General features: G+C 41.0%; 1 protein-coding gene across 1 annotated transcript in view; it reads right to left on the bottom strand.

The window, feature by feature from the left end:
- The window catches only part of arap3 (ArfGAP with RhoGAP domain, ankyrin repeat and PH domain 3), a 276,417-nt gene that overhangs the window by 25,711 nt on the left and 229,218 nt on the right, over window positions 1–21,488 (bottom strand). Inside the window, exons 19-25 of the mRNA XM_059990469.1 lie at window positions 19,669–19,881; window positions 17,470–17,575; window positions 16,590–16,737; window positions 11,423–11,491; window positions 10,038–10,112; window positions 8,145–8,262; window positions 2,647–2,772 (exon numbers count right to left, since the gene is read on the bottom strand). Coding sequence (XP_059846452.1) covers window positions 2,647–2,772; window positions 8,145–8,262; window positions 10,038–10,112; window positions 11,423–11,491; window positions 16,590–16,737; window positions 17,470–17,575; window positions 19,669–19,881 — 855 coding nt within the window. The remainder of the gene's footprint in view (window positions 1–2,646; window positions 2,773–8,144; window positions 8,263–10,037; window positions 10,113–11,422; window positions 11,492–16,589; window positions 16,738–17,469; window positions 17,576–19,668; window positions 19,882–21,488) is intronic.

The raw sequence follows: 21,488 nt of genomic DNA, 5'->3' as shown, positions 1-21,488 counted from the left end.
CACAGTAGCATAGTGTTTAGCGCCATCACTCTATCAGCACCAGCGACCACCGATCGAGGTTTGATTCCTGCCACTGTCTGCAAGGAGTTTGTATATTCTCCCCGTAACCAAGCAGGCTTCCTCCGGGTGCTCAGGTTTCCTCCCATATTCCAAACACTTACGGATCAGGGTGAGTAAGTTGTGGGCCTGCTAAATTGGTACCCAAAGCATGGCACACTTGTGAGCTGCCCCCAGCACAATGCTTACAATTCATTGGTCGCTGGTGAAAAATGACACGTGTCACTGTATATTTTGACGTACATGTGACAAATGATACTAATCTTTAAAAATGCTCCTTAATCAGTGGGCACATGACCTCCCCCATCTTGGAAGGAAATTTGAGATATGATAAGGAGTTGAACACTACCTTGTTACTTTTTTATTTTTATTTTTGCACTACTTATTTAATTTAACGTATATATTCTGTATATCACAGCTTTTTCCCTCTGTTATTAGGTATTGCATTGGACCGCTGTCACAAAGACAACAAATTTCACAACATATGCTGGTGATATTAAACCTGATTCTGATTCTGAAAAATCAGTCCATGTAACAGACGTTTTAAAAATATGCAGAAAAAGGATAAATATCTGCTCCAGAGCAAAACTGAAGCACAATTGGTACATCTTAGAGTACTCAATATTACTAGCCACTCAACAGCAAGTAAGGTTCTCGGGACACCTTGCGATGCAATGATATTATTAGGCATGAGAATGTTACTCTGTCAGAGCTCAACTTACAGCAGTTTCACTTTGAGCCTATGACACACCAGCTGCTGCTCAAGATCCACAGAATCCTGAAAGTTGCCTCACAGGTAGATAGGGTAGTTAAGAAAGCTTATGGGGTGTTAGCTTTCATAAGTCGAGGGATAGAGTTTAAGAGACGCGATGTAATGATGCAGCTCTATAAAACTCTAGTTAGGCCACATTTGGAGTACTGTGTCCAGTTATGGTTGCCTCAGTATAGGAAGGATGTGGAAGCATTGGAAAGGGTACAGAGGAGATTTACCAGGATGCTGCCTGGTTTAGAGAGTATGGATTATGATCAGAGATTAAGGGAGCTAGGGCTTTACTCTTTGGAGAGAAGGAGGATGAGAGGAGACATGATCGAGGTGTACAAGATATTAAGAGGAATAGACAGAGTGGACAGCCAGCGCCTCTTCCCCAGGGCACCACTGCTCAGTACAAGAGGATATGGCTTTAAGGTAAGGGGAGGGAAGTTCAAGAGGGATATTAGAGGAAGGTTTTTCACTCAGAGAGTGGTTGGTGCGTGGAATGCACTGTCTGAGTCAGTGGTGGAGGCAGATACACTAGTGAAATTTAAGAGACTACTAGACAGGTATTTGGAGGAATTTAAGGTAGGGGGTTATATGGGAGGCAGGGTTTGAGGGTCAGCACAACATTGTGGGCCGAGTGGCCTGTAATGTGCTGTACTATTCTATGTTCAATATTAACACAGACAGGAGTTATCTCAATTCTGTTGCTGAATCAGGTAGGGAACAATCCTGCTGAGTGTGCTAACAATATGAACTGTTCAGCAACATCTCGCCAAACAGAACCCCAAGCTTCATTCTACACAAAACTGAGCAGAAGTTCAGCATTAATGAATTGTGAGTTAACGAAGCGGTGTTGACCGTCTGTTCCTCACTCCACCTAAGTCTTCCATTCCTGCAGATACAACAGCCAATGTTGAATTGTAGCTAGAGCCTGTTTCAGAATTCCCCTAAGGATAACTTGCAAATTAAGTTGGTAGTAAGGAAGACAAATGCGATGTCAGCATTCATTTCAAGATAACTAAAATAAAACAGTGATGAAGTGATGCTAAGGTTTGGTCAGACTGCATACGGAGTATTGTGAACTGTTTTGAGCCACATATCCAAGAGAGAAGGTGCTGGTATTGGAGAGGGTCCAGAGGAGGTTCTTGAGATTTGTCTTGGTAATTAAACAGTTAAATTGAATACAGGTCGCGATCCATCAAACATCATCACATGAGGAATGTTGGACCTGTACTCACCAGAGTTTAGAAGAATGAGGAGTGGGATCTCATTGAAGCCTACCGAATATTGTAAGGACTAGATAGAGTGACTTTGGAGATGTTTTCTGTAGTGAGAGCATCTAGGATCAGAGGGATCAGCCTCAGAGTAGAAGGACATCCTTTTAGAACAGATATGGGAGGAATTTCTTTAGTCAGTGGATAAAATCCATTCCCACAAATGAACATTGAGGCCAAGTAATTGGGTATATTTAAAGCAAAGGTTGTAAGATTCTTGATTAGTAAGGGCTTCAAAGGTTATGGACAGAAGGCAGGAGAATGGGAGTAAGAAGGGAAATAAATCAGCCATGATAGAATGGCGAAGCAGTCTCCATGGTCTGAATGGCATAGTTCAGTTCCAATGTCTTATGGTATTTATCAGTGGTGAGGGCAGTTAGTTAGCTTATGCCAATTTCCTGCCCGATCTTCAATGAGAATGTTCACAAAAGAAGTCCAGCCTTCATTAACTGTTAGGTGACAAGGCCACACACACAGAGCACTGTTGCTTTGTCACAGCCAGTGTGTGTTGGGTACTACTTGCCCCCCTCCTTGGTCACATCTATCATTAGGCTTTACCTGAGTACAGATTTCCTCCTTCTTCAGGGAGTTTCTTCACTACCAGATAAGCTGAGCTAGGTTCTGCTAGCTTACACCATTGGAGGGCTTGTTCCAGAACCTTCTCCTTGGGGTGGAGAGGCCTCTCTGTAGAGATGAGCAAATGTTATTGAAAAGTACAAAAACTGAGGAGTAAATACAAGCTCTCACAACCACATAAGTACAGGAGGCCAACAACAATTTGAAGTCACCTGGATATGGGTATAAGTGTTATTTACTGCATTTGTCTGCGACCATATCCCTCTGATGTCCAGAAATCTGTGAATCTGTTTTCCTTGTTCAGATTTCTGGATATTAGAGGTAAAAAGGGAGCTGGGTCGAGGGCAGGAAATCCAAGTGCAGATAGAAGATCAGACTCAGTCCTGTCGACTGGTGGAGCAGACTGATGGGGCTAAATGGTCTCACAGCTATTGTTCATCTCCATACCATTACCTCAGAGCCAAAGGATGCCCTGACGCACCTACAGGCAACTGAAGAACCTCCAGTGTACAGTACTGTGCAAAAGTCTTAGGCATATTTACTGTATATAGCTTGGGTGCATAAGACTTTTGCTCTGTACTGTAGTAATTTTATGCATTGCATTTTATTGCAGTCACAAAACTAAAATAAAATTTCATGACATATGTGAGTGATGATAAACCTGTTTCTGATATGAATTTCTATTGAGGACTGAAAGTGGAAGGGAGTAGGGAGAGGGGGATTACAGTTGGGAAAAGGGGAGGGAGTGGGAAACACCAGAGAGACATTCTGTACTGTAATGATCAATAAACCAATTGTTTGGAATCAAACGACCTTGCCTGATGTCCCAGAGTTGGGTGTATCTCTACCCGTACCATCCCTCTCCTCAGCACGCCTTCTCTGCCACCTGTCCCACACCCCTCGTGCAGCACTCCACCCTTGTTATTCCCAGTAACCTTTGCTCTTGCCAGATTTTCAAACACTTTCTCTGCTCCACATTGTTAAATACAGACCTGCACAAAAATCTTAAGCACCCTAGCTTTATATATGTGCCTAAAACTTTTGTACCAGGCTGTATTTGTTAACCATCATGTCTTCATTTTAATGATCCTTGCCATATTTTAAAACATTTTGATAGCCTTGTTTTCAAAATTACTATATTTGACAATTATATTTAGCCTGTGAGCCAGATTCTCATCATTCGAGGAAGTTTTTCTTGCATGCACATTATCTTGTCTCCCTTACGCTGGACTCCTTCATGGAGAAGATTTAATTCCTTTCTCGATGGAGGGGTATAAACTGTTGGTGGTTATGGCTGAGACCCCTTAGCAGGCAGAAGTCAAAATAAGCCCCAAATGAATCTGGTTTCCTTTCCAATTCTGATTATGTGTTTTGGCTGTAACATTAACTGTTTATTCCCCTCTATAGATGCTGCCTGACCTGCTGAGTTCCTCCAGTATTTTATGTGCATTTCACAAGATTTCTAGCATCTGCAGAATCTCTTGTATTTGTTAATCCCTTTCCTCCCTGACAATTCCATTTGTTATGAATAGAAAGGGTTTAAATCAGCAAGCTCAATGTGGGGCACACTTTTTCCAGATCTGCACTGACAATTCAATGACTGCTATCAATCAACTGGTACTTACAATTTGAGTTAGCATGGGCAATCAATGCTGTAATTGGGCAGCAGGTGGAGCCCAAGCTCCTGATTTGAGAATGGGTCAGGATCAAAGTGCAAGACATCAGGAATTAATTGATACCCTGAGTTTGGAGGAGCTTAAGTCTTAATTATAGGATCACATATCAAGTTAAGGGTTAATTAAACAAATACTAAGAGTTAATTATCGGTCAGTTAACAGTTAATAAGAGTTCTCTGCTTATAATAGGTAGGTAATTCTTGAGATAATCAGATGAAGGGATCTGCTGAATGATAGATACAAATACTGTTTGAGGAGTTAAAACTTGTAGGATAATAGTATTTTATTTAGTTGTCTGCAGCCTCAAAATGTTTTATGTTCAGTGAGGCTCTTGAGGCTGGTAGTAATGATGTGAATGTAGTAGCTATGTTGTGCACAAGGAATATAATGTTGGCTGGCTAATCAGCTTGAGAGTTGGATCCTGATCAGACACTGAAATTGAATGTTGAAATTTCAATGTTGACAAGCTTCAACATTGAAATTGAACCATCGCATCTTGAAGAGATATGGAGTCTTTGTTTAATTCCTTCTGTCCCTTCCAAGCACATTGCCAGAGAATGAGCCTTGACTAAAATAAAAGACACTGGAATTTCCCAAAATGCCTCGAGCAGCTAACCGGTTCTGTCCAGCATGCTAATGCTCTTTCCCGAGACATCCACTTGCTCTAACTGTTGGTCTTTTTAATTGTAAAAGTGGCTATTGCTGCATGTCACATTTCCCCCCTCCCCCAGATATTTACCTGGATTTTTAATATTTGAATGGTAACAGCTTGCCTTCATTTACCCTCTCTCCTCAACTCTGTTCTAATAAAGCCATAAAACATAGGGACGGAATTTGGTCCATTGAGTCTGATCCCCCATTCTATCACAGCTGAAGTACTGTGTTGTACAACATTCCTCTGTAACCTAAGGAGAAAATAGGAATCTCCCTTGGTGACACTTAGTGCATAAGACCAAAAGATATCGGAGCATAAGTAGGCCATTTGGCCCATTCCATCATGGCTGATTTATTATCCCTCTCAACTCTATTCTCCTGCCTTCCCCCTGTAACCTTTGACACTCTTACTATCATCCTCCAGTTTAAACATATCCAGTGACTTGGCTTCCACAGCTATTTGTGGCAACGAATTCCACAGTTTCACCATAGAAGAAACTCTATTCTATCAATTGTACATACACTGTTTTATATGCCTACTTTAAATCAGGTATCCTCTATATTTCCCCATTGACAAAATAATCTTCAAAAGGTGGTGACACAAGAGGCGCAGACGCTAGAATCTGGAGCAACAAACAATCTGCTGGAGGAACTAAGCAGATCAACTCACTGAATTCCTCCAGCAGACTGTTTGATACTTCAAAACGTGTTAGATTTTTCAGGCAACTAATTTCTGAAAGCAAGGTTCAGAATTCACAACAGAGAATAGAAACACACAGATTTCTTCCCAACCAAATTCAGCTAACTGTATCTGTGCATCTTTCTGTCTGGTTAACATAGAAACAGAGAACAGCCCAATACAGTACGCACATTTTAACTTACTCAAAGGCCAACTCGATCTTCCCAGATATTCCTCCAATTTTTTCTATCATCCATGTGTCTAGAAGTTTCTTAAATACCTCAAATGTGCCTGCCCCTTGTCACATTTCTAGTTTTGGATCTGTTTGTTGTCATGCCCCTGGCTTCCATTCCCTTAAAAAAAAATTCACCTCAGCCAGCATCTGTAGTAGTGATTTCCACGCTGTTTAATACTTCTCTTGAATTCTTATTTGATTTGGCAATGACTAAATGACAGATTGTTATATTTATCTAGCAACCTCCTTCTTTAATTGGACATAATGTTAACCCTATCTTGATTGATTATTTGCCATAGGATAGGCAGAGGCACGAAGTTCTGCTGAGTTCAGCCATTGCCTAAAAATCAGCTAGAAAATGTTTCAATTGATGTTAAGATCCTGGTTGATCTGGGTCAGGTACCTTTGCTCCGTCAATAGATGAGGCAGGATCTAACAGTGCCGCCCATTTCAGTTTTGACTTCCCATTCCAACATGCCTCTCGAAGGCTTCTTCTTCTGCCACACTGAGGCCAAACTCAGGATGCAGGAGAATCATCTTTTATTACATCTGGGTGACCTCCAACCTCGTGGCAGGAACATCATTTTCTCTTATCTACCACACGGGGGCCTTTGCATCCAACACATCGTTCTCCACAACTTCCACCATCTCCAAAGGGATCCTACCACCAAACACATCTTTACCAAACCAGCTTTCTACTTTCCACAGGGATTGCTCCCTCTGTGATTCCCTTGTCCATTCATCTGTCATCACTAATCTCCATCCCGGCACTTAACCCTGCAAGTTGATAAAGTGCTACACCTGCCCATTCACCTCCATTCAAGGCCCTAAACAGTCCTTCCAGGTGAGGCAAAACTTCACCTGCAGATCTGCAGCGCTCATTGATTCTATCTGCTGCTCCCAATGCCTCTTCTACTACATTATTGGGACCTGTTGTAACTTTCTTTGCCCAATGCCTCCAATCCAGCCACCAAAAGCAGAGCGTCCCAGTGGTCCAACATTTTAACCCCAATTCCCATTCCCATTCTGATATGTCGATCAATGGCCTCCTCTTGTGCTATGATGAGGCCACCCTGAGGGTGGAGGAGCAACACCAAATATTCCAGCTAGGTAGCCCCCAACCTGATGGCATGAATATCAATTTCTCCTTCTGGTAAAAAAAAAATTCTCTCCCACTCCCATCTTCTTCTATTTCCCACTCTGGCCTCTTACCTCTTCTCATCTGCCTATCACCACCCCCTGGTGCAGCTGCTCCTTCCTTTTCTCCTATGGTTCAACTTCCTCTCCGATCAGATTCCTTCATCTGCAACCCCTTACCTTTCCCACCCACTAGGCATCACCAATCACCTTCTAGCTTGTCCTCCTCTCCTTTTCTCTCCACCTTTTTATTTTGTTGTCTTTTCCCCTCCTTTCCAGTCCTGAAGAAGGGTCTCAGCCAAAATCATTGACTGTAGATCAGTTCTATGGATGGTGCCCGACCTGTTGAAGTCCTCCAGCATTTTGTGTGTGTTGCTTTGGATTTCCAGCATCTGCAGTATTTCTTTTGCTTATCAATTTCTCTAACTTCTGGCAATTTTCCCACCTCCTCCCTTCTCACTTTTTGTATTCCACATTCTGGCTGTGCTCTCACCCTTTCACATGCTTATTATCTCCCTCTGGTTCCCCTCCTCTTTTTTTCACAATGGTCAACTGTCTTCTCCTATTAGATTCCTTCTTCTTCAACTCGTTATCTCTTCCACCTATCACCTCCCAGCCTCTTACTCCATTTCCCCTCCCTCAAAAATCCACCACTCCCATCACCTGAGCCCCAACCACCATACTCTCCACCATCTTATTCTAACTTCTGCCCACTTCCTTTCAAGTCCTAATTAAGGGTCTTGCTTGAATCATCAGAGATGTTTCCAGAGATGATGCCTAACTTGTTGAGTTCGCCATCATTGTGTATATGTTGCCAAAATTTCCAGCAATGCTGAATCACGTGTCTATAACTTTTCCTTTCTCTGCCCAGAGATACATAAATCCATCATAGTCTTGGCTGAGGCTACACAGTCTGGGTATAATGTATGGAATGAACAAAATCATACTAGTTTCAGGTTACATTCAAATTGACTGAGCCAGAGGAGTGGCTGGAGAGTTTTGAATTCTACTGACATCATGGATTTTAAATAAAGCAAGTAAACATAAAGACTGACACACACATGCATCAACAATCAAGTGAAGAGATTTTGATTCTCACCCAGTTCACCGTTTTCAATGCATTCAAAGGTGACCCAAACTTCCCTTTCTCCTGTTAACATGTTCTTCATATCCAGCACCTGATTCGTCAGTTCCTCTGATGTCATTGTAGGTGATACCTATAATGTTAGGTGTTTTACTAAAAGTAACTATGCAGTGTGTCCAACCCACAGAAACCCAAAAGGCACACAGTTCTAACAGTTTATGGCAGCCTTTCTCAACCTTTTTACCATGGAGGAACCACTGAAATAATTTTCAGGTCTCAGGGAACCCCTGCATCAAAATTATTATATCTACAGCTCACAGTACGTTAGTGTGATCAGTAAATTGTAGATATAATAATTCAAAAATAATTGTCAATGCTCTTTTGAGTAGAGAATGAAATTTTAGCCAACCTTTCTTGACAAAAACAGGTAGTTAAGCTTAGCTTCCCTTTCTTGAAATTAACCACTTTCTTTCCCTTTCATAAGTTTTAAAATCTCATAAGGCAAACATAATAAATTTCTGTTCAATAACTGGCTTAAGCCAAAATGGAATTTAATTTTTCTAAAGGTAGGCTCAGTAAAAGTTGTGAAAATGTACGATTAAATTGGCCACTGAGTGTATAAGAATCAGTCATATTGATGGGTCTGCAGTCACACATCGGTCAGAATGAGGATGACATATTGGCTCTCTGTCCCACCTTTTAGTGTGTCTGATGTTCTCGAGCATTCTTTCTCATTACTCTTTGTAGGTGAACGACATTCCATTTCCCCGCTCCTTAGTTGTTAATTATGTTGCCTTGGAATGTGCTTGACCAAATGGCCACACCAATCAATGGGCATCACTGGATTTAAATGTTTAGCTTTCTTGCTGTAGATCTTTTTGTCCAATTAGTCTTGAAAACAGACCCTTCTGCCCATCAACTATGCATTGACCATCAGGCTACTATTTATACTACACTGTTCTAATTTTAAGTTCATTTCAAATCCCACCAAATGTTAATTCTCACTGCAGCAGTCAATTAACCTGCCATCCTGACATCTTCAGGATGTGGGAGGAATCCAGAGCACCTGGAAGGAACCTACACATTTGCTGGGAGAACCTGCAAACTCCATGCACTCATCCTGTCGACTACACCAAAATGTCACTTTACACCAAAAGGTTCTCATATCTGGCTCAGTTAGGCAGAAAGATACACCATTTATCTATTATTCAAGTCTATTAGGACAGAACAGAGTAAACAATAAAATATTCATCTAGTTATGCCCGGGCTCCTCTCACTGCAGCTCACCTCCCATTCTGTCAATCCACAGTGCTGTTCATAACCACCGTGTCTGTGAGGCCCCAAAAAGTTACCCCAAGCCCCACTAATGTTCCATTTTATATCCTCTCCACTGATAATAGAACGCTGCAGTCAGTGTTCCAATACACAGCACCAACTCAAACCACTAAACCAGAACCAATCATCACTGTCATCTCTCTTCACCTGTCCCACTCCTGTCTTCACTAACATTCAGGTTCCCATGGTTACTTCCAGAGCAGTATTACATTCTCCTGGTTGTATTGTTGTATTCCCATGGTAGTAATCAAAGTTCTGTTACATTCTACACCCCAGGGGTGGTGAGATATTTGACAAGCACGAAGATTTACCTTTTACAATACAGAGATCAGGATTGAATCTGTCTTGCTGAAGCTGTGAGGCAGTGGGTCAGCCCGGTACATGTTGAACATGGGAAGTTGTACTGGAGAGATATTAGTCATGTAAAGGGCAACACACACATTCATAAGCATGAGAGAATCTGGCAATTTTCAGCACCTGTAGAATCCCTTGTGTTTACATATCAGGCAATACTCCTATTGGTTGCCTCTTGAAGCTTCAACTGAAAATGCTACTTGCACATTCCAGACCCACCTTGAGTGTCATACAGCAGTCAGTCGTCTTTGTCTCAACATATACCTCCATGATCAGATCTCCGGCCTGAGAAAGCTGTAAGCCAAACAAACTCTGTTAGGAGAGACAGATATTTGTGACTTACAAATGACTACAATATTATCTAAGGGAGATTTTTTTGTAATAACTATTGATTAATTGATTGATTTATCTACTATTTATTTGATTAAAAATAAAATCTGTAGCTTTGCTCAGTAATCTGAGGCTCTGCCATACAGCACAATCACATTTGGCGTCATAGAGGATGGTCCTGAAGTTTGATATCTGGCTCTGCAGCCTTTGTCCCTTGATGCAATCTCAAACCAGTATCATTCTTAAATTCCAGGAGGGGTGTGGGACAGGTAGCTGAGAAGGAGTGCCAGGAGCAGGGGGAGTGGGGTGGAGACACGGGTGCAGACAATCCTAGCCTGAGACACTAGGTAAGGTCATTTGATTCCAAACAATTGACTTATTGATCATTACAGACTTTCTCTCTGGTGCTTCCTGCTCCACTCTCCTTGCCTCCTTCCCACTCTCAGCCCACAAAAGAGACCCATATCAGAATGAAGTTTATCATCATTCACATAGGTCATGAAATTTGTTTTTCTTTTACACAGCAGGACAGTGTAATTACTACAGTACTGTGAAAAAGTTTTGGACACTCCAGACATATATATTTATCTAAGACTTTTGCACAAGACTGTATGAGTTTAGGGTTTGTAAGTTGTGGGCATATTACGTTGGCACTGGAAGTGTGGTGGCACTTGTGAACTGCCCTTGCAAATATTCCGACTGCTTTGACCATTGACACAAATGGAGCATTGCACTGTGTGTCTCAAAGTTTCAATTAACATATTACAAATAAAGCTAATCTACATGAACGAGACAGAGTTACAGCGAAAAAGTTCATATCTACAATAACTGAGACTAGATATTAAGAACTATACATTTATTTAATGTATTTCTCCAGCAGCCATGTTTGAATCTGAGCTCTCACGTGGCTGCTATGCTCCCTCATCTCTAACATGCTCTTCACTCTGTATAAGGGCTTTAGGACATCTGAAAGGAACAGTATAAAATCGTTGTCTCTTACTCTTGTTTATTCGCATTTTCTTCCTCTTTATTGCTCTCTCTCCCTGTGCTAGTGGTCCACTGTCTTATGTTCCTATTTCCTTCAAATGTTTTAATATGTCTAAAGCTGCCATATGATTTTTATTTATGTTGTCCTTTCCAGTGTTCAACTTAGATCTTGCAAAATATTTCACAAGGATCCCAGTGTCTCTTGAAGCTGGATACTGAGTTCTCAACCTCAGGCTGAAAAGAGTGACCAATGATTACTCACTGGTGAGATTTGATTGGCCTCCTACCTGCACATCTTTCCAAGTAGTGATCAGACTGTTTTCCAGATCTATCTGCGTCACATGGTCATCATCAATCTATGGCAGACAAAAGCAATTGGTCACATTGGGGTCTCAGCAAGATGTTCTCAAATGCCCCACTCACAAACCAAGCAGCTTTTTTTAACACTGCAGGGGTTCCCAACCTCTTTTATGCCCTGGATCCCTACCCTTAACTGAAGGGTCTGTGGCTCTCAGGTTGGGAACCCCTCTAACACAGTAAGCAGACAAAAAGGCTACAGAGACCAATGCCACAAGGGTACATCAAGGATCTGTTGGTGTGGGAAGTTGAATAACAAGTAGAGATTGATCTTGCAAGGGAGGTTTGTCAGAGGCAAATCAATGGTATAGACATTCTATTTACCTTATTTTCTAATCTACAATCAATCTTTAGAAGTCTTTGAGGTGTTTTGTATTGTCAAGAATGGTAGGTAGCATCTTACAAGTTGTAAAACCATATGAAACATTGCTAACTTTAACGAACTGATTTGCAGAGTAGAGTTGAGGCTTCGTTCTAAATTGGGACCATTTTGTATTGAATGGGAACAGTAGGAAAACTGGAAAATGAGGCTGTAGATTCATGCCTCTCTATACCACCCTCCCCCCGCCCCCCAGCCTTTGGGTTATAAAAAACACAACAGCCTAACAGTTGGTCAGTTATCTGTCCTATTGGTTTTAGACTGTGATGGACTTAGATAGGGTAAAGAATGGGAATATGTTCTCATGTTACATTGGAAGCCAAGAGACACCATCTTGAAATCATGACCAAAACATAGAAGGACGGAATGTAAGTAAATCTTCATTTTCCTAACTGCAGGTGTTGGCTCAAAATGTTGACTGTAGATAGATGCAGATGCATTTTGTGTGTGTTGCTGTGGATTTCCAGCATCTGCTGAATCTCCTCAGAAGTCAGCTGTGATATGGAATTACTTTCAGAATAGTCGCCTACCTACAGGAAAGATGTAAATAAGGTTGAAAGAGTACAGAGAAAATATAAAAGGACGTTGCTGGGTCTGGAGGACCTAAGTTAGAAGGAAGGAAAGAAGAGGTTAGGAATTTATTCCTTGGAATGTAGAAGATTGAGAGGAGATTTGATAGAGGTATACAAAAGTATGAGAGGTATAGGTAGGGTAAATGCAAACAGACTTCTTCCACTGAGATTGGATGGGACTACAACTACATGGATTGAGGGTGAAAAGTGAAATGTTTAAGAGGAACATAAGGAGACACTTCCTCACTCAGATGCTTGTGAGAGTGTGGATGAGCTGCCAATGCAAGTGGTGCATGTGAGCTCGATTTCAACATTTAAGAGAAGTTTAGATTAGAACATGGATAGTAAGCGTATGGAGGGCTGTGGTCCCAGTGCAGGTTGATGGGGGTAGGTAGTTTAGATGGTTCAGTACAGACTAGAGAGGCTGAAGGGCCTGTTTCTTTGCTGTACTTTTCTATGACTGAGACCGTGTGTGCCCTCCAGTCATAGTCGACCATGGGTACAGCACCTCTGGTAGTCACCTGTTGGTCGAGCAGTGTCAACTGTGCCTATTGAGGCCGATCCTGGAACGGCAGGCTCTGCCACAGTTGCTGCATGTGTAGGGCGTCATGGAATTGTTGTCCTCTGTCCGCTGTGCTCTTCGTTTAGCTCTTTGCTGCTCAAACGGACTCAGGATCACTCCTTCGCCACGCTCTAGGTGTTGCTGAAGAGTACCCTGCCATTTGTTGTGGTCAAATGCCGTATCCTCCCAGCTCTCTCTGGTGATTTTTAAGGCTTTCATGTCGCACTTGCAGAGGTCCTTAAAGCGAAGCTGGGATCTACCAACGTTCCTCTTGCCTGTTGCTATTTCTCCATACAGGATGTCCTTTGGTAGTCTACCATCCTTCGTACGACGGAAGTGGCCCAGTCAGTGCAGTCTGCGTTGTCTTAAAAGCGTGAACATTGTGGGAAGTCCAGCCCGGGAGAGGATCTCAGAGTTTGGCACTTTGTCTCTCCAGGTGGTGCCGAGGATGAGCCGAAGGCTGCGCAGGTGAAAACTATTGAGTTTCCTCTCCTGTTTGGAGTAGATGGTCCGCTACCATACAGGAGGGTGCTGATAACGCATGCATTGTACACAGCACTCTTGGTCTTTGTAGCAAGTTTTGGATTCTCCCAGACCCGTGAGGAGAGTCGAGCAAGGATCAATGCTGTTTTGCCGATATGCCTATTGATTTCAGCATTGAGGCAGAGAGTGTCACTAATGGTTGATCTCAAGTATGTGAACTCGTGGACCACTTCTAGATCGTATGACTGTAGAATTAGATAGGCACTTGTAAGAAAATAGTTTACAAGAGTCATTGGCATTGCTCCACCAGGTCTCAGCACAGATCAATGGACTAGTAAGTGTACTTTGAACCATAATAATTCCATGATGCTGTGTGAAGTGACTAATTGGAGGAGAAAGTAATCTTTCTGGGGAAGATGGTTTCATCTTCGTTAGAAAAGAAAAACGTCAGTGAAAAGAGATAGAAAGTTTTATCAAAGATTTGTAGCCCCTAATAATAAACAAAAGGTCAAGCAGCATTTATGGAGAGGGATAAAGAGCTGAAATTTCAGGCCGAGACTCTTCATCAGTGCACAAGAAGGAAAATCGATGTATCATAAATTGCTCTTGTCCAACTATCCACTAGATGGTGCACCAGGCTTTGATATTCTGGCAACATGGGCACCAAGTTTTCAATCATTTTAGAAGGACATGGTCCAGGCTTGGGCAAAGTGGCATGTTTGCCGGCATGGACCAGTTGGGCGGAGGGGCCTGTGGCCATTCTGTATGACTACAACTACAACTCCATCCAACTGGAAATTTATTACTCAAGTCAGTCAAACAGGCTGCTTGTAACATGACACAAACCCCCAGACAGCATCCACTCAAAGTTCTCCTGTCACTGAGTCTTACTTGGTCCAGACCCTTTTAAACAGAAGAAATACTTTTGCACTGCTTTATCATCATCCTCTGCAAAAGAGGAGAGAAACGAAGATGAAACCAAAGTTGACTGCGGGTTAAAGAAGGAACACTAATACAGTCAATGTTGCCTCGGTGGATAGAACAGTGTCTCTCCGATCATTTTCAAAACAAAACATCAACTCAGAGCTTGCTGGATGAAGAGAATACTTTGCCCCTGGTTTGTGGTTTCTTGCGCTAACGGTCATCTAGGACTGCCCTTGGCCATCCCTGAATCAAAACCCAGCAAGCTAACTTGAAAAAGCAGAGTAACACACACAAAATTCTGGAGGAACTCAGTAGGTCAAGCAGCAGCTATGGAGAGGAATAAAGAGCCAACAATTCGTGCCAAGGCCCTTCTTCAGGACAGCCAGTTTGCTTCTTTTTCTTGGAAAAGTGGTGATGGAGTTTTGAAGGAGTAGGGAACAGTCTGAACTAAACAATGGGATGGATGGTCCTTCCTTCAAGTGCTGTTTCCTTGGTATTGGTATTGACTTAATATTGTCACACATATGAAGATACAGTGAAAAGCTTGACTTATATACTGTCTCTACAGATCAAATCATTATACAGTGCATTGAAGTAGAATAAGGTAAAACAATAGCAATGAGGAATAAAGTGTAAAAGCTTGTGAAACAGTGTAGTGTGAGTAAATGCTAAGTCTTCACAGAAAGATCCAACAGAATGCGGCTATAATTTGAAATTATTACTTTGAATGGTTTTAAAATAACAGACAGGATGAATCAATCCACCAGATATTACATCAGTTCCTCTTGTACTATGAATTCCATTTGATAACTTTCTAACTTGGAACTGACAAGGAAGGAATTATCCCTAAGTTTTCACCCATGACCGTAGCATTTCTAACACCCAAAATATAGTCAGCAAATGCCAATACAAATATCAGACAATCTCATTGACATCCATTAGGGCTTCTGAGCAGTTCTGTATTGATTGTTGATGCAAATGTTCAAAGTTCAAAGTTTAAAGTACATCTCCCACATCATAGGATATACACTTTATAGAACCTTGAGATTTGAGAAACCCAATAGAACCTATTAAAAAAAGACCATCAAACATCCAATGTGCTGAAAAAACAATGTGCAAACAATAGAAGTAAGCAAATAGCATTCAGAACTGAAGTTCACAGAAGTGAACTTTGATAATTGTAAGCTTCAGCTACAGTTCAGTGCAGAATCGAGTAAAAATTGTGGAGCAGTGATTGAACCAGTCCATCCCTCTCACCTCCGGCCTAGACACACTGACCTTTTTCAATCTGGCCTGCATGTAAATTGTTGAAACCTCAAGCCATTCCTTGCTCTCAGACCCAGGCTCTATCAATTCGAAACATACAATAGAACAATGCATTTTACTGTATATTTCAGTGCTTCAAAGTACATGAGGCACATAAAGCTAATCTTTATGCTTTCAGAAATTTCAGCCTCACGTCTCTAGGGTTTGAAACTGACCATGGGTTGTGACTGGAGTTTCCCAGTGACCGAGTGCGATTCCTTCAGATGTTCCTGTATTCTCCCACATCCCAAAGGTGAGTGTGTTTGTGGATTAACTGGTTGCTGTAAAATGTTACAGTTGGAGGATTGTTAAAATTGGAGGATGTTAAAATTGGAGGATTGATAGGAATATGGGAAAAATGAAAAAGGGATTAGTGTAAGTTTAGTGTAATTGGTTACTTTATGGTCAGTGCATATCCAATGGAACTAACAGCCTGTTTCCATGCTCTGTCACTATAGAGTAGTATCCTGTATTGTATTCAGTATTTCAGTAGTATTTGAGTAATATTGCAAATATATTTTTTGATTAAGCATTCTTTGTTTGTTTACATATTTCATTATGGGTTATTTGTAAGAAGTATAGGAATGGCATACATGATTACGCCACTACATCATATGTGAGCACCTCATTATAGAAAAGAAACTAAACACATACCTCTCAGCTCCTGTGTTTTCTTTCAATAAGTTTATTAAGTTACAAAGCATAACATACTCCTCTTAACCTTTCTCTACCTCCATATTAAATCTTCTACCTTCTTGTGCCTTTTTTGTTATGCAGTGCAATATATCTTGAAATGATAGCCCAGTTCCTGCAGAAACATATAAAGCTCCCCTTGCCCTTGAACTTGTGTAATTACATTTGTGGTTGCTTACATCAAACACTGTCACATAATTGTCAATGAGGTCCTCGACCACCTTCACTTCCTGCTCTCCTTTCCCATCGGTCTGAAACAAGCTGGGGGCGAAAAGCAACGACAGATTCTTGGTGCACATCTGGTTGAGGTCTGCACATTTCTGAACCCTGCTCAGATGGAGAGAGAGAGGGAGAGAGAGAAGTTAACCTTAGTTACAATGACATGGACAAACACATCTGACTTCACCCCCAGTTGCTAATTTCTTAGCCTATAGAATCATTCTGCACTTGAGTTGAATGGGAATGCGGCAGAGCTGAAGGACAAGGCTGCTTCTGACACATGTCACAGGACCATCAAGATTTTGGAAACTCTCTTAAAATTGGAAAGCTGATCAAAGACCACATTTACATAGCATTGCTTGCATTCCTCTCCAGATATCACAAGAACATAGGGGAAGGCTCAACCCCCTCAAACCTGTTTAGTCATTCAATATGACTATCATTAATGTGCCATAGCCCTCGACTCCTCCTCTATCCCAGAACTCCACTATCATAAATCAAAAATTTATCATTCTTGTTACTTCAGTTCTGTTTAGTTAGTTATATCATTAGTGTTCAACAGATTATATAGGTAAGAAATCTGTAGAAACAGCATTCAAACTGCAGATGTATCTACTACATTACTGATGGGGTTTGGTTAGTATCATGGCTTAGACTACAAGGAACAATAGAATGTAAATCTTGCTTGTACAAGACATTTTGGAAGCCAGTCTATAAAGTTCATGCAGTACATGGTATCAGCAATTTTGTGGATAATACCTAACTGAAGACACTTTTCAACAAGAGCAATTTAGCTTTTAGTCTGCTGAATTGTCAACTGATGAGATCAAAGTGACCAACCTGTACAAATGACCAATCAGTGCAGCAAGAGTCATCCTGTTGACTCTTGGGAGCAAGTGAATGATTTCTTTGTATTGTTGCAGTCTCTGGGCTTTATGAGAAATATCTGAAAGAAAGAGAAAGCAAATCGGTCACAACACTTGTTTTCCTTGAAACTTTGCTGTGTAAAACTACAAGTGTGTGTGTGTGGGTGTGGTATTTAGTGATAATTCTTTCTTCAATGTCCACTGGAGACAATTCTTAACATCTCAAGTATGTTTTTTTTATTTATAAGGAAACATTTCATTAATGTGATATGCAAAAAATATACGTAATAGAGACAAGAATATAAAGAGAACAGTATACAAAAATGAGATTATTTGGTACATTCATTCAAACTCACACAGTCTCCACAGCTTAGTGAGTTCATTCTAAACTTCATTCACCATATTAATCTGCCAATGTAAAAAGGACTTATTCCCTCAGAGCAAATCAATTAGTTTGATTGGCATTTGAATGAGCCAATCCCAAATTCAACAGCTGAGAGAGAATCTGAAATTAAGAGCCTTCGGCGAGGGTGCTTAAAAGAGTCAGGTAGAAAGAAATGTCTGTGTACACAATAGTTACAGCAGCTTGAGCAGGCTAGCAAGAGATTGACTTTATGCACATCCTTATGTGTGATAAGATGAGCACTGGGAAATACCTATTTTCTACTTTGCAGCAAATAGCATTCTCACCTGTGCTGGCATACAAATTAAACTATTGCTACCTGCTAATTGGACAGTTCTAACTAGAATATTCCTGTCACCACCCCTGAAACCTAGGGAAAGTACACAATGCAAAATGAAGACATCTCTGTCACAGGCAAAGGTTGAATTATATAGTTATGTTCCTGATCATAATCTCAGATCAATTCAGATGAAACATGACTTTGCATCAAGACAACATTAGCATAAACCAGAAGTTTTCAACAGTATGGAAGATGTTGGCCAAATATTTTGGCCTTGAACCCATCAGTGACTCTGCACAGCTCTCTAGGCAAGTGAACTACAAAATATCACAACGTCTGGGGGAAAAAAAACCTCATCTCTCTTTTAAATCGGCAGTTCTTTACTCTGAAACATTGCCTCTTAGTCCTTGATTACAACACAATACCTTATTCATATTGTTCTTCTCAAGCCCATGCAGAGTTTTATATTTCAAGAAGATCACCTCCTTAAGATGATAGGAACTGGTCCAAGGGAGGTGGTAAGGTGATGGTTAGTGAGGGGGAATGCCAATTAAAGATGTTACGGGGAAAGTGAGGAGAAGAGGTAGAAGAATCCCTTTATACTAAGAGTTGTTGTACTTAGCAAACAGCCACTGCTTCATCCATGCTAGCATCTTTCCTGTAATACCATGGGCTTATAGCTTGTTAAGCAGCCTCATGTGTGGCAACTTGTCAAAGGCCTTCTGAAAATCCACAAACGCAACAACAACCCATTCTACTTTGTCTATCCTGCTTGTTAGTTCTTCAAAGAATTCTGACTATGGCCTATTTTATCATGAGCCTCCAAGTACCCTGAGAACACATCCTTAATAACCGACTCAAATATCTTCCCAAACTAAATGGCCAATAGTTTCCTTTCTTCTGCCTCTCTCCCTTCTTTCCAATTTTCCAGTCTTCCAGAACCATTCCAGAATCTAGTAATTCTTGAAAGATCATAACTAATGCCTCTACAATCTCTTCAGCCATTTCAATGAAGCCTATCAAATTTTGAAAGGCTAGATAGGGTGGATGCAAAGAGGATGTTTTCTACAGCGGGTGAGTCTAAGACCAGAGGGCACAGCATCAGAATTGAGGGATGTCCATTTAGAAAAGAGATGAGAAGGAACTTACTTAAGCAAAGGATGGTGAATCTGTGGAATTCATTGCCACGGGCGGCTATGGAGGCCATATTATTGGGTATACTTAAGTAGAGGTTGATAGGTTCTTGATTAGTAAGGACATCAAAGGTAATGGGAGAAGGCAGGAGAACAGGTTTGGGAGAGATAATAAATCAGCTATGATAGGCCTAATTCTACTCCTATACCTTATGCCAAGCAGACAGCTCACACAGCAAAATGCAGTGGTAATACTACAGCTGACTGGCAACTTATATCAAAGAGGCTAATCCAATCCATCCATAAGTAAGTAATTTAAATGCTGTTTTCCCATAACATTTTCATGTAGCACATTACCTGCAGCTTCTTTCCACTGTGGATGGAGCTCTGTCATAAAGATTGGGTCATCTACCTCCCGAAAAAACCTCTTGAGGACATCGGTGACATCCTCAATAAAGTGCTCGCCTGTTCGTAGCTTTACATTCCTGGCGTCCTTTCGAAACTCATCCATTAGCAGCTTGATGCGTGACTTGGCTCCATTCTTCCTGTAAATCCCCTCATGGCACAGCCCTGTGGGAGATGTCAGGTTTACACAATGCTGTTCATATGAGGACAACAGTCTACAGTCTATAATTTGTGGAAACTATTCTCAGCCGCCAATAAGCCAGCAAAACAAAAAAAAAGAAACAAAAACCCTTGAGTTATCAGTGCCATTGCATTCTGAACTAGAACTATCCATGTTTCCTTCTTTCCAAAATATCAGAAAATCATCCCAGGTCAGCAGAAAAGTCACTGCCTGCAGTCTACCACGTCTGCAGGACTTGTTTGTGTCCTGGACAAAGAAGCAGGGCAGGAAAACCATTGTGGACACTACCCATCCTGCAAACTGCCTTTTCCAAAAGCTCTCTTCTGGAAAGTTCAATAGGACTATTACAACAAAAAAGAAACTTCACACCATATTAATCGATTCTTTCCCCATGCACTTAAACTGATAATCATTCTAGTTAGTCACCCCAACCCCTCTTGACCTATAACCTCAGTTACTGCAACCATTGTTACTTCATGTCGCACCAATACGCCACAGTAAATTCCTTGCACATCTAAATGTACATGGCGAATAAAGTTGATCCTTGACCCTTGAACTCACTGCAATCCTACCATTGTGGAACAATACCCTTTGTATACTAAATGTTAGCTTTTGCTTCACACTTTCCCTTCCCTTCTTTTATCTATATACTGGCTATCTTCCCTCTAACAGATGAAGGTTCACGATCCAAACCTTCACTCTCCATTTCTCTTCAACAGGTGCTACCTGGCTGAACTCCTCCAGCAACAGAATCTGTTGCTCTGGGTTGCAGCACCTAAAACACTTCATACACTGTTGTATCTCTGTGCATCTTTCAGGATCTTTCAGGAGTTAGAAATAATGGAACAGTCTTAATTCAAAGGATTCAGTTTATTTTAGAGTACAAACATACAAGTACTAAGCGAACTAAATAAACAGCTGAGAAACGATGCTGAGAGATAAACGGATGCGAAGACAAAAGAATAAAGAAGCCAAGATGACGCCTCTGAAAACTCTATCTTTTTATAATAAAATAATGAAAATTCCTTAGATTAGTTAATAAGCTACATAATTAAAACAATTACATCAGGTGGGCAATGTGCGAATACTGAGCCAATGAAAAATGAGAAAGATGATAAACTGTCAGTTTAGCTGCTATACCACTTTCTGCCAGTGAGTGGGGATGATTCACCATATGCTGTGAAAAATACACCAGTTTGTTAAAAAGTACAAATCTTATAAAAAGTATTATATAAAGTAACAGTGGTTTCCAACTCTATTGTACCCACTTGTTCTCAAGTTATTCTTCAAGAAGGCTTCACTGAGTCTACCAAGAGCAAACAAGATGATGTAAAGTTTTGACTATTTTATAAAATACACACTCATCAACACTGGTGATAGCCATTCCTCATCTTTTTCATTCTTTCATAAAATTCTCATCTCAGGCTCAGTATTCAGCTATAAATAGCCCTAACCCACTGAGTAAACCAAGCATTCTCAATGTAAAATTCAGCCATTACCAAACAGTCACCATGTAGTTAGCAGACAGAATCAATAAACAGACAACAGTTTAATGAAGTCACCACCATGACACGCAACTACTGTTTTTTCA

Source organism: Hypanus sabinus, chromosome 15 (genome assembly GCF_030144855.1).
Source record: "Hypanus sabinus isolate sHypSab1 chromosome 15, sHypSab1.hap1, whole genome shotgun sequence".
NCBI lineage: Eukaryota > Metazoa > Chordata > Chondrichthyes > Myliobatiformes > Dasyatidae > Hypanus > Hypanus sabinus.
Note: the sequence above shows the minus strand (reverse complement) of the source record. Positions and strands in the feature narration are given on the sequence as shown.